The 14669-nt window shown below is 40.9% G+C and overlaps 1 protein-coding gene across 1 annotated transcript; it reads left to right on the forward strand.

Annotated features, from left to right (window-relative positions):
• Positions 1 to 708: 708 nt before the first annotated feature.
• Positions 709 to 1274, forward strand: LOC142181550 (uncharacterized). Its single transcript, XM_075254464.1, has 2 exons — positions 709 to 787; positions 862 to 1274. Exons 1-2 carry the CDS (start codon positions 709 to 711, stop codon positions 1272 to 1274), a joined length of 492 nt encoding a protein of 163 aa, XP_075110565.1.
• Positions 1275 to 14669: the final 13395 nt, after the last annotated feature.

Consider the following 14669-nt stretch of genomic DNA (forward strand, 5'->3'; position numbering starts at 1 on the left):
TATTGTGAACTATCTAGCTTGAAGAGAAATGCCACCTGACATTCAACCTCATGCTAAAAAGAAGTTCTTGCGGGATGTGAGATCATACGTGTGGGATGAGCCATTTCTTTTCAAAGTGTGTTATGATCAATTGATGAGAAGAAGTGTGCCCGAGTCTGAGATAAATGATATTTTGCATAACTATCATGTGTCACCCTATGGTGGTCATCATGCGGGTGACAAAATAGCATCCAAGGTGTTGCAATCGGGTTTCTATTGGCCTAGGTTGTTTAAAGATACCCATGAGTTCGTGAGGAAGTATGATAGATGCCAGAGAACGGGAATGATTACAAAAAGGCATGAGATGCCATTACATGGTATTATGGAGGTTGAAATCTTTGATGTGTGGGGAATTTATCTGCTTCCCCCATCCAAAGGGTGCAAGTACATTTTGGTAGTCGTTGACTACTTGTCGAAGTGGGTGGAGGCCATTGCTCTTCCTACCAATGATGCCAAGGTTGTGGTTAACATTGTGAGAAAGCATATCTTTACAAGGTTCGACACTCCGAGAGTGATGATAAGTGATGGGGGAACCCATTTTTGTAACAATCTGTTGGACAATCTCTTGGAGAATACGGGGTCAAACATAAGGTTGCAATCGCCTACCATCCTCACACTAGTGGACAAGTTGAGGTGTCCAATAGAGAGATAAAGCAAATTCTGAAGAAGATGGTTGGTGCAAGCAGGAAAGATTGGGCTACAAAGCTTGATGATGCTCTGTGGGCATACCGGACCGCCTTACAAGCTGGTTTATGGCTCAAATCGGTACCTCTTCTTACAAGCTGGTTTATGGGAAGGCATGATATTTACCGGTGGAACCAGATCACAAGGACTATTGGGCGATAAAGAAGCTGAACTTTGATGCAAAATTAGTGTGTGAAAAATGGTTGTTGCAATTGAACGAGCTTGATGAGTTTCGCTTGCACGCGTATGAGAATGCCAAGCTGTATAAAGAAAAGATCAAGTGGTGGAATGATAAGCATATTCACAATCGCGAGTTCGAACCAGGCCAATTGGTTCTCTTGTTCAATTCGAGGTTGAGACGCTTTCTGGGAAAGCTCAAATTGAGATGGTTGGGCTCGTTTGAGGTAGTAAGAGTCACTCCACATGGTACAATTGAGCTACGCACCATAGGTGGCGAGAGCACATTCTTAGTGAACGGGCAAAGAGTAAAATACTATTATGGAGGTGACTTTGATCGTCAGAAGTCGAAGGTGTTACTAGCCAATGATTAGGCGAGATTCTGCATCGTGCCGCAACATTAAATCAGGTGCTTGTTGGGAGGCAACCCAACTTTACTACTGTCTTTTATTTTTATTATATTATTTTTGTAGTGTCTGTTTTTATGTTGTAGGATTATAAGCATAGGAAGCAAAGTCATTGGAAGAGTGCAAAAGCGAGCTAGATGATGAGAACTAAGCAGGGGGTGCCTACACAAAGGACCATACATGGGGGGAAATCTGAGTACCTAATGAGCCGAGATTGCTTTGGCCTTTGCTTTATTTGTGCATTGGGGATACTGCCCTCTTTTAAGTGTGGAATGGGAGATTCCTCTAGATAATTAGAAGTAGTATGTTAGTAAAAATGTTAACTTCTTATTTTGATTTAAGCTTCTTATTTTTTATTTTCATAGTTGTGTAGTATTTTAGTAGCTTAATATTTTTTAAATAAAGAAAAATCGGAATAAAAAAGGTAGAAAATTTGGACCTTTCTCGACGATGGATCTCCTAGACAGTTTTCTTGAGGGATGAAAGTCTAAACAAAAATCCAAAGATATGTCTTTTAGTTTCCTTTAGGTAGTAATAATCCCTCGTGTTTTTTTATTTTTGCCACAGTTCTTTTCCATGGGATGTAGTTTGAACTGGGTCCTAGTTTTCTTATTTTAAGTAGGGTATTATTTAGGAAATAAATGGAGGAAAGTTGAGTCCTAGGTGCCCTTAACTTGTTTGATATTAGAATATTTAGACTTGGGCATGTTAGTGTCTTCCCTATGTGCTAAAATTTCTTATGATGTCTTCGTTATTTGGATAGCATGTTTTGTGACGCCTATATCTCATTTTCTTAACTTATGTTCACTTTGTGCTAAATGCTTAATATCTTGTGGCTTCGTGAATACTTGCATTAGTTTGAGAGTTTGAATGAGACTGTCCTTAGTGAGTCATGTGCCATGTGTGAAGTGAGATTTTTATATAGTCCATGTCATTGTACTTGTGTCTAGAACTTGCCCGATATGTGAGTCTAAACGAAATTTGAGGTGATGCTCGGTTTGAGAAATGATTTTAGATCTTTCTTATCACAAATAAAATTGATCCCTAGTAAACCCTTTTGAGCATGTAGACCTTTTTTTGGCACCCACACTACGAGCCTATACCCATTTTTATTCTTTATTAACATTGTTTTGATCCTTTTACCTTTTATAGCACTTTAATTGTGAAATGAGCAACCCTTTGATATCAGAAGCGGACGCTGGGTTTTTAAGTAGAATCTGCACCTACGATGGAAATTTCACAGGTGCGGTAATACATGTGCGATGATGGTCTGCAGATGCGGAATAACTGGGCAGAAAAGGGCTAAGTGTGAGGGTTTGATTTCATTCTCCATTTTAGGACCTAGAGAGCTCGAATTAAGGCAAAATTTCGAGGGATTTTCAGAGGAAGCTTTGGGGTAATGAATCCTAACTCGTTTTTGGTTGTATTCCATTAATCCATAGTTGATTTCATCATTAAATTAAGGAATTGGGTGAGAAATTTGGGGAAGAAGGGTGGAAGTTCTTCAACTAAATTTTTGAGTTTTGATTGGGATTTTGATGTGGGTTTTGGATAATTTTGGTACGAATGAACTCGTGAGTAAATGTGTGTTCATATTTTGTGACTTTTACTCGATTCCGAGACGTGGGCCCGGGGAGACCTTTTAGGGAGATTTTCCAATTTCTTGCTTTAGCTTTGATATCATTAGCTAGATTAGTTCATTTTAGTTATATTTATGATATGTAATTGATTTTTGTTAGATTTGGGCCATTTGGATTCGGATATTCGTGGAACGAGCATTGTTACGGACTGGTTCAGCTTGGTTCGAGGTAAGTGGCTTGCCTAACCTTGTGTTGGGGAACTCCCCTTAGGATTTGGTACTGTTTTTGATATGTGAGCACCATATACGTGAGGTGACGAGTACGTACACATGCTAGTTGTTGTGAAACCCGATTTCTGCTAAGTAATAACCTGTTTTCCTTCTTATTTGAGTTATATCAGCATGTGTTGTATCGTGTTAGCTTAGAATGGCATGTATACTTGCCTTAATTGTTTATCGAAACTCTGTGCAGTATGTTTAGTGAATCCCCTATTTTTCCTTGATTTGAACTTAGTCTAAATTGTAGGTTTTCTTGCTGCAACTGTTATTTCCGTTGTTTGAGCTGCATATTCACTTTGGGACTACGGAACGGTATTCGGGAAATCCCCTTGCATATTTACTTTGGGACTACGGAACGGTATTCTGGGAGATCCTCCTGTCTTGCATATTTACTTTGGGAATACAGAACGGCATTCCGGGAGACCCCCCTACACATTTACGTTTGGGACTACAAGACGGTATCTCGGGATATCTCTTGTTGTTATCTTTGTGTACTGAGCTGTTACCTTTTATGATTTCGTCCTTATTAAATTTCAGGCTTTATTTTACTGCGATATTTCATTCTGTCTTGTTTTTATTATATATATACCAGTAGGGCCTAACCTGACCTCGTCACTACTCGACCGAGGTTAGGCTTGGCACTTACTAGGTATTATTGTGGTGAACTCATGCCCTTCCCTGCACATATTTTTTGTGTGCATATCCAGGTACCTCATACCAGTCGCATTCTTAGTTGTTCAGTTGCTGCCATTCCGGAGACTTCAAGGAACATCTGTCATGTTCGCAGACCTCGGAGTGTCCTTCTATCCTTTTTAATGTTGCTTCCCTTTTATTTATTCTAGTACAGATGTATAAAACAGTTAGATATTCGTAAAAGCTTGTGACTTATGGTGTTCTGGGTCTTGGGAGTGTTATGTACATTTTGAGAGTGATTATTGTATATGCCGAGCGGCCTATCAAATGTCTTAATTACTTTATCGGTTTCGCTTGGTTGTAAATCTTTGTGTTCTGCAACTCATTTTCTACAAATGATAGGTTTGCCTAGTTATAGAGACTAGGTGCCATTCCAACAATTCACAAAGGGAAAATTTGGGTCGTGACAAATTGGTATTAGAGCTCTAGGTTCATAAGGGTCGTGAGTCACAAGCCAGTTTATTAGAGTCTCGCAGAATTGTATGGAGACGTCTGTACTTATCTTCGGGAGGCTATGGAACTGTTAGGAAAAATTTCACTTCTGTGGATTCCTTGTCATGCAAAATTGTTGACTTCGAAATTCTGTACTTCGGTCTTCTATTCTCTCACAAATGGTGAGGACACGTGCAGCTGGAGATGACCAGGAACCCACACCCCCTGCTAGAGCCCCCAAAGGTCGGGGCTAGGATAGAGGCCGAGGACGCCCACGTGGTATAGCCAGAGCACCCGAGCGAGCTGCTATAAAGGAGCCAACAGTAGCTCAAGTCAGAGCGCAGGCACCTGAGACGCCTACTACTATTATACAAACTCTTTAGGAGACCTTAGCACAGTTCCTGAGCATGTCTGGTACTCTAGCTGAGGCAGGGTTGATTCCCCTTACTCTAGCCACATCTCAGGCTGGGGGAGGAGCACAGACTCCCGCTGCCCGCACCCTAGAGCAGCGAGTTTAGTTTGATCAGATTCTAGAGGTTATACCGATGCCACCTATAGCCCAGTTCAGCCCGAGGGTAGGGCAGCAGTTTCAGAGGGAGCAGCATAGGCTCGAGAGGTATAAGAAGTACGACCCTACTACATTCAGTGGGCTAGCGTCAGAGGATGCTCAGGAATTTTTGGATGAGTGCCACCGTATCCTCTGTACTATAGGCATAGCAGAGTCGAGTTGGGTTTCTTTCACTGTGTTTCAGCTTAAAGGAGCAGCCTATCAATGGTGGTGTGCTTATGAGTTGGACAGTCCAGCTGAAGTAGCTTCACTTACATGGACTCAGTTCTCGGACATGTTTTTGAGAGAGTATGTCCCTCAGAGCCTCAGGGACGCATGGCGCGTGGAGTTTGAGTAGTTGCGCCAGAGTGCTATGACTGTTTCAGAGTATGCAGTTGATTTGGCTCGACATGCATCGACCTTGGTTTCTATAGTTTGAGAGAGGGTCTGTCGGTTTATTGAGGGGCTCTATCCCAGCATCAGGACTAGTATGGCCCAGGAGTTAGGGATGGACATCTCGTATCAACAGGTGGTGAGTATTGCTAGGGGAGTGGAGGGCATGTTTTCTGGGGATAGAGAGGAGAGTGAGGCCAAGAGGTCTCGAAAGTCTGGCCATTATTCTAGTGCTCGTGCCCCAGATGCAGTTCGACATGGTAGGGGCTATGTGAGTCTCCTGTTCATTCAGCTCTTCCAGCCTCCAGTGCTGTTCCAGCCCCTTGTAGGCCTCAAGAGCCTTATTATGCACCTCCAGTATCTAGTGTGCCTCCTGCACAAGGTGCTATTAGTGGTCAGTCCAACAGACTTGGCCCGAGCCAGCCACAACACTCACGACTTCTTAGAGATTATTTTGAGTGTGATGACACGCGTCATATGGTGAGGGATTGCCCCAGACTTAGGATGGGTGCTGTAAGGCCTCGTGAATTTCCTACTCAGAACCCCGAATCTTGTGGTGCCAAGTTAGGAGCATGTGTTAGGATTCATAAGCTCGTCGCGGTTCGGACCCCTTTTGATTGAATAGTGCATTAAAAAGTCAAGAAATAATGTTTTCCAGAGAAGTGCGATTTTGCGGTCAAGAATGCGGTTACATATCAGGTATGCGGACCGCATAGGGGGCATAGTCACCGCAAAGTGAGTTAGTGTGTTAGTCAAATTTGAGGTTAAATATGCGGTCCATTATGCGATCGCGTAACCGATATGCGGACCGCATAGTCGTCGCATAATTTCCTTGGGATTTTGTAAGGAGTAGTTCTGCGGTGCATTATGCGACCGTAGAACGGGTATGCGGACCGCATTCTGCCGCATACCCAGACAGAATGTTTAGATTTTGGGAGCACTTTTGTGGTCCATTCTGCGGGCCGCATTTCCACTTTGCGATCGCAAACCTGACTCGGGGATCCAATTTTCTAAATTTTAAACCCGACCCCTTATCGATATATTCGGTGTTATAACTCATTTGAGCATATTACCTGATGCTTTTAGAGAGAGAGAGAGAGAGAGAGAGAGAGAGAGAGAGAGAGAGAGAGAGAGAGAGAGGATCTTAGAGAGGGAAGTGCTTCCCATCAAATTACTCCATGAAACCTTGCCAAATCTTTGAAGATAATCAAGTGAAGGCACCTAAATCATCATCCCAAGAGGTAATACTTCATTACCTCAGCTCTTATTCCTATGCTTAGCAATAAGGGATCACTAGTGAAGTAATTCATGGGTATAAGAATGAATTTCTTGCATGCATATCACACCATAGAATATTGGGAGGTAGTGAACTAAAAAGAAAGCAATTGGGGTATAAAATGATAGAAATTTCTCTCAAAAGGGCCTAAGATCACAATGCACCTTTAGTGTTTAATAGTATGCTCAAAACAAGCTAGAATCTCAATCTCGTCTCTAATTCTCGGTTTAATTTGTAATTCTTACACAATAGATCGAAGTGCTAAAAGTTCCGGAATTTTGTAAGGAATAAGGAAAGCTTTATTGAGGTATGTATGGCTAAAATCCCGTCTTTTAGAAATTGAGCTTTATCATTGGTTGTGTGAGTACGGTAAGATTAAATTGAATTGTTGTATTGATTGCTATTTCACTTGACTTGGTGATGCAACCTTATATGCGTGGAAACTGTGTCTCAAATTGATCAACATGCTATTCTTGATAATTTGAAAAGGTGCAAGGACTATGAATCATGTATCGAAATGCTTAGACCTTAGATTGAAATTGAAGTGCGTTGTTGTGCCATTTACATGAAGTCTCATCTACGCCTACAACCTTATTTGCTCTTGTGTGCCATACTCTCTTGAATTACAAACCTAATGTTGAAAATGGGAACAATGTGAAATGTGAATTATGGAATGTGAAAATTGTTGCCCTAAGTGACGGTAAACTAATACATGTGTAACCAAAGATTGGAGTGAGATGAATAATAGAAAATGGTAATGCCTCGGTAAGGCGGCCTAGTCGATCGGGCCTTCATCGGATGCCATGACTTATACACATGGCGGTTATGCATTGATGATTGAAACTGGAAAGTGTGAATAGAATATTGGTAACATCTCCGGGAGATGGCCTAGCCAATCGAGTCAAGATCGGACTCCGCTCAAGATAGCGGTGGTAATGTGAACGATGTGGAACAGTATGAAATGCCCAGCTAAAGGCTATGGAAACATGATGTGAAGGTTGTGTAATTCCTTCATGTTGATAATGTTGTGATCGTTTAAAGATTTGGAGTGATACCTGTGATTTCCTTATTTGTGTATGAAAGGTCTTTCTACTTTGATGGTGTTTAGTTGTACATACTAGTACTATTCCATGGTACTAACGTCCCTTTTGCCGGGGGCGCTACATTTTTTTAAATGAATGTAGGTGGCTCCATAGCGGATAGTGTCAGCCGTGTGTAGCGAAGCATCCCTCTTCTCAAGATCTTGGTGAGCCCCTTTCTCCTTCAAGGGGCTATATTGTATATCTTTGTATTGTGGACTTTCACTTTTGAGGTATAGTCGGGGGCCTTGTTGCCGGCGTTGTCAAACTCATCTTTTGTATCCTAGAGGCTCTGTAGACATATGTGAGGGTTATGTACGGAGGTTGGATGGGTCTACGAACCATGTTATAATTCTAAACTTATGTTGCCTATAAATTGTAACTCTATGTGGATCTTGGAAACTAACTAATCTATGGTTTAATGTGGTGTTTAAAATGAACTATCAATGTAGAATGTGTTGTCTTTCCTCGTCTAAATGGATAAACAAAAATATAGTTTCTTTATTCATATCAAGGTGGGTAGGAAGTGTATGGCAAGGCTTGCTCAGTTGGGTTCACTCGATTGAGCGTCGGTCGCGCCTCCCGAGGTTAGGGCGTGACAGGTGCATCACTACAGACTTCTCGGCCACAGTGTGCTCTACAAGGTCCCCAAGCTATGATTATAGCACCGACTGCCACTCCACATGCTCAACCAACTCGAGGTGGAGGTCAGGGAGGTAGAGGTCACCCGAGAGGGGGAGGCCAGGCCAGATACTATGCCCTCCCTACTCGTACAGAGGCAGTTGCTTCCGATTCTATCATTACAAGTATTGTTCTGGTCTGTCATAGAGATGCATCGGTTCTATTCGATCTCGGCTCCACTTATTCCTATGTGTCATCTTATTTTGCTCCATATTTGGGCGTATCTCTGTATTCTTTGAGTTCCCCTATTTATGTGTCTACTCTTGTGGGAGATTTTCTTATTGTGGAGCACATGTATTGGTCGTGTTTGTTTACTCTTAGTGGTTTTGAGACCAGAACTGATTTATTATTGCCCAGCATGGTAGACTTTGATGTTATTTTGGACATGGACTGGTTGTCGCCCCATTATGCTATTGTTGATTGTCACGCTGATGAGTGGTGATTTTACCACTCATTCTAGTCTCTTTTCTTTAGTTTTTATGTCCTTTAACTATAATATGAGGTCTTTTATGGTGTGTATTGTTAGATTTCTAGGTAAATGATGCTGTGAAATGATTTGAATTCAATTGAAGTGGAATTAAGCAAAAAAGGTTGAAAACAATGTAAAACTCTTCAGGGATTCCACATCTGCGAAAGATTAGTCGCAAAAGCAACCTCGCATCTACGTGAAATTGCCGCATTTGCGGAGCTGAGCATGCTTGCCCTAGGACCGCATCTGCGAGTCAAGAACCGCCTTTGTGGTTGCGCATCAGCATGGGATCCCACATCTGCGGAGCCAGAAGACACTTCAAATGTCCGCATCTGCGTTAAAGTATCCACATCTGCGGAGCCGCACCTGCGAGAATTGTTTCGCAGGTGCGGTCAACGGGCATCAGAACTGGACTGGAAGCAGATTCACATTTTCTCAATTCCAAACCCACAAATACACGACCAAACCTATTGGAAACATATCTTTTGGATTATTTTCATTCTTAGGGCTAGAGAGAACAAGGTTGGAAGCTAGGGTTTATGCACTTACACTTGGGTTTTGAAGATTTGAAGATTGTGGTTAAGAATTTCTTACTCATTTGTACTCATTTCTTCATTTCCTTGCTTTGTATTGAATATCTAAGTGTGTAGTATTTATTTCAATACTTGAATCTTGTTTATGAAAATTTCATAATTAAAGTGTGGATTAAATACCTTGTTGTGCTTATGTACTGAATGATTTTTATATTTTATGAAGTGAGTTATTATTTCTTTAATTATTCTTGTTCTTTAATGTTTCCAAAGGGATTATCTAACCCTAGGACTCGCCTATTAACTTCGAATTAATTTTGGGAATGATTTTTTTTTTTTGGTTGGGAAAGATTAATTAACAAGAACTTGAGGATTTAACCCTCATTTTATAGATTCTACCTAGGGATATGATTGAACTACTTGTAGCCATAATCGGGTGTGCTTAATCTCTTAATTATTTTAGGGATAATTCAATTAGGAAGTCTTATTAGTCTTTGGAAGAAGCTAATATAGAATTATTACTCGTGGCTAATTAACATAAACTCGCTCATATTTGTAAAATTGTGAAATACATTAGATCGTTACTTGAGTGTAATTCCCGATATATCCATACTTGTAGCCTTTGATCATTTTACATGCTTTCTAGGTTAGTTTACATTTCCGAATTTAGGTATAAATATTTTCCAAAGACCAATTCTAAGTGTTTAGCATTGCATAATAAGTGATAATTCTCTTACATTCCTAAGTGCCAACATATTGTTCTCTGTGAGATTCGACCCCGACTCATAGTTGGGTAAATTATATTGCATGCGACCATGTCCATTTACTTTTTAGCAGTGGATTTGGATGTCATCACACGCCAAGACCGTGATGCTGGCTATGCCAGGTTTATCACGATTAGAGTGGAGGGGTACCTTAGATTACACTCCCAGCATAGTTATTTCATTTCTTAAAGCTCAACGAATGGTTGAGAAGGGGTGTGACCCGTATCTAGTTTATGTGAGAGATGTCAGTATTGATACCCCTACAATTGAGTCAGTCCCAGTAGTGAGGGATTTCCCCTGATGTATTTCTAGCTGATCTTTCGGGCATGCTGCCCTACAGAGATATTGATTTAGGCATTGATGTGTTGCCGGGCACTCATCCCATCTCTATTCCTCCATACCATATGGCCTCTCCTGAGTTGAAGGAGTTGGATGAACAGTTACAGGAATTGCTTGATAAGGGCTTCATTCAGCATAATATGTCACTTGGGGTGTTTCTGTCTTGTTTGTGAAGAAAAAGGATGGTTCTGTGTGTATGTGCATTGATTATCGCCAGTTGAACAAAGTCACAGTGAAGAACCAGTATCCTTTGCCCCGTACTGATGACCTATTTGATCAGTTACAGGGTGCCAGAGTGTTTTCCAAGATTGACTTGCATTCAGGTTATCAACAGTTGAAGATTCGGAAGCCAGATATACCGAAGACTGCTTTCAGGACTCAATATGGTTATTACGAGTTCCTTGTGATGTCATTTGGGATGACCAATGCCCCAGCAACATTTATGCATTTGATGCACAGTTTATTTCGGCCTTATCTTGATTCATTCGTCATTGTATTCATTGATGACATTCTGGTATACTCCCCGAGTTGGGAGGATCATGAGCAGCACATGTGCTTTAGAACTTGAGAGAGAAGAAATTATATGTAAAGTTCTCAAAATGTGAGTTCTTGTTGGATTCAGTGGCATTTTTGGGTCACGTAGTGTCGAATGGAGGGATCAAAGTGGATCCGAAGAAAATGGAAGCGGTGTAGAGTTGGCCCAGACCGTCCTCAGCTACAGAGATTTGGAGCTTCTTTGGTTTGGCGGGGTACTACCGTCGATTTGTTGAGGGGTTCTCATCTATCGCAGCGCCTAGGACCAGGCTGACCCAGAAGGGTACTTCGTTCAGGGGGACGGAAGAGTATGAGGAGAGCTTCCAAAAGCTCAAGACAGCTTTGACTACAGCCCTAGTATTGGTATTGCCTATAGGTTCGGGGTCTTATACTGTTTATTGTGATGCGTTGCAAGTTGGTCTCGGCACGGTGTTGATGCAGGATCATAGGGTGATTGCCTACTCATTCAGACAGCTGAAGGTGCATGAAAAGAACTATCATATCCATGACCTTGAGTTAGCAGCTATTGTTCATGCTTTGAAGATTTGGCGGCACTATTTGTATGGTGTCCCTTGTGAGATTTACACTGATCACCAGAGTTTGCAGCATCTATTAAAGCATAAGGATCTTAACTTGCGTCAACGGATATGGTTAGAGCTACTTAAGGATTATGATATCGCCATTTTATACCATCCCGGGAAGGCCAATATGGTGGTCGATGCCTTGAGTCGTAGGGTGGAGAGTTTGGGGAGCTTAGCATATTTGCCAGCAACAAAGAGTCCATTGGCACTGGATGTTCAGGCTTTAGCCAACCTGTTTGTTAGATTGGATATTTCTAAGCTTTTTCAAGTTTTGGCTTGTGTGGTCTCCCAGTCTTCTCTTTATGATCATATCAGGGAGCGTCAGTATGATGATCCTCAGCTGCTCGTCATTAAGGACACGGTTCAGCACAGTGATGCTAAGGAGGTCACTATTAGAGATGATGGTGCATTGAGGATGGGTAGGCTATGTGTGCCCAATGTGGACGGATTGTGTGAGTTGATTCTTCAGGAGGCCCACATCTTGCGGTACTCTATTCATCCGGGTTCCACGAAGATGTATCAGGACTTGAGGCAGCATTATTGGTGGCGCAGAATGAAAAAGGGCATAGTGGAATATGTAGCCCGGTGTCTAAATTGTCAGCAAGTGAAGTATGAACATCATCGCCCGAGTGGGTTGCATCAGAAGTTAGAGATTCCGGAGTGGAAATGGGAGCGGATCACTATGGATTTCGTTGTTGGACTCCCACAGACTCAGCGGAAGTTTGATGCAATTTGGGTGATTGTGGATAGGCTGACCAAGTCAGCTCATTTCATTCTTGTGATGACTACCTATTCTTTCGAGCAGCTGGCTCGAGTTTATATCTGCAAGATTGTCAGACTTCATGGTGTGTCTGTATCTATCATCTCTGATCAGGGTATATAGTTTACATCACGGTTTTGGAGGGTCGTACAGCAGGAGTTAGGTACTCGGGTGGAGTTGAGCACAACATTTCTTCCTCAGACGGATGGCTAGCCCGTGCGCACTATTCAAATTCTTGAGGATATGCTCCGTGCGTGTGTGATGGAGTTTGGAGGTCCTTGGGATCAGTTCTTGCCCCTTGTGAAGTTTGCGTATGTAAACATGTGATTTTTGACCCTCCCCAAGATTTTACATATTTTAGCATTTAAACACTTAGTTTAGGTCTAATATATTTATTTCAACTAAGTTTGAGTCTTTTACATTATTTTTATCACAAAATTGAAAAATACAAGAAAATAGTTCCATATTTCTCTATTTAATTCACGTATTAAATATTTTTAGAAAGATATGTTACTTTGAACCTATTTTATTTTAATATAATCTTTGAAAATACCAAAAATAATTTCAACTTTAATTTTTAGTTCTATTTTAAATATAATAGTTTATTATAATAATTTCAACTTTAATTTTTAGTTTTACTTGTATTTTCTTATAAGTATTTTTAGAAGTAGATTAAATTTTTTAGCCTTTTCTTAGCCCAATTATATAGAATTTTTAGCCCAAATTGAATTCTTGCAAGGGGCCCAATTTTTAAGCCTAACAAGACCTAACGCATTTCCCATTCCTCTTAAACCCATACACCCTAACCCAAAAGATCTTCTTCTTCTACACCCTAGCTAAACCCTAATTGGACAACCCTAAAAGACCCCTTAACCAAAAGCTGCCACACCAGCCCCTCCTCCACACCGCCGACCCCTGCTTCTTCTCCACCCATTTTCCCTCACTCCAAACGTCCACCAACTCCACACGCCACTGCCCACCTCCAAACAACAACACACACACATAGAACTAATAGAGCAGTTGCCGCCAGTCACCATTGAACGCTAGCTGATCCGCCGCCCTACCCTCTGATCTCTTCGACCTACCTCCAGCCTTCTTCTTCACCTTGACCAACTCTAAGACAACAACCATCGCCGGACACCCTTCCAACACACAGCAAATAGCTACCGGCAACAATCAACCTAAGACTTCTCCATCTCTAGCGCCGGTGACAATCTTCAGTCCAAAAATGAGAGAAACAGGAGGCTGAAAACAGTCAGAAAAGAAAATCAAAGAAAAATGGGGTTTTCGTTTTTATTTTAACTTTCATTCTCTGATTTTCAATTGAGTCTAGACTCATTTTTGAATTCAAACGTGAGATACATAATGAAAATTAAGGCGTTTCTTTTAGTGTTGGTTTCTGAAATGGGTTGGAGTTGAAACGGGTGCTCAATCATTGGAGTTGTCGCCCGAGGTCCGGTCAGTCTGTCGCCAGTAGTAGTCCAATATGTTTGATTCAATTTTATATGGCAAACTGAGGTTTATTTCTTCCTTCTGCTATTTTGCTTAGTGTTTGCTTTTATTGTGTTATTATTTTGTTGTTGCTCTATTTTGCTGAAGGTTATCTGTTTCACTGCTCTTTTTCGATGACTTCTTGATATTTGATGCTCCATTTCTTTTTGTTAATTGGTTAGCCTCTGTTCTAATGAATTTAATGGTTAGATAAGTTTAATTGCTTATTTTATTATTCATTAAGAGATAGATATTTAAGGTTTTGAGTAACATTTTGGTGATTCTAGAGTTAAATTAATTTATTAATTGAATTGGGTGATGACATAGATAGTAAAACAAGTATGTGGCCAGGGGATTGGATTGGAACTTAAAAGTTAATTGAAATATTTTAACTGCTCTTTTAATTAATTGAACTGTTAGGAGCATGTTTAGGCCGGCCATACTTAGGTAGGCAAACCTTAGGATTTTTGTTAGTTTTGAGGCGAGAGGTGGTTCCTTTAGTTAAATTTATCCGGGGAATGCCCTGAAGGATTTGTATATATTTTATTCCGGAGAATGCCCCGTAGTATTCTGTAATTGGAGACCGAAAGCGAACTCGTTGTACTTTTATTCTTATTTTATATTTGTTTTTATCTTTCTTTTATTAGGTGGGAACGATCTCGAGCCTCTTGTGTGTTTATTTTCATTTTTCTGTGTTTATATTTACTTCAATTTGAATGTTTTAAAAGCCAACTAAATCGAGTATGAAACCGTACTAGTTATGGGACTTGGGGAGTGCCTAACACCTTCTCCCCGAGTCAAATGAACCCGCTTACCCAAATCTTTGGTGCAGACTTAATTTGGAGTCTAAAGTATTTTAAAAGGAATTTTTTTTTTTAAATAAACGGTGACTTGGCACACCAAAACAAATGTCAGGTGGTGACCCTGAGTTATTT

Source organism: Nicotiana tabacum, chromosome 6 (genome assembly GCF_000715075.1).
Source record: "Nicotiana tabacum cultivar K326 chromosome 6, ASM71507v2, whole genome shotgun sequence".
NCBI classification, from domain to species: domain Eukaryota; kingdom Viridiplantae; phylum Streptophyta; class Magnoliopsida; order Solanales; family Solanaceae; genus Nicotiana; species Nicotiana tabacum.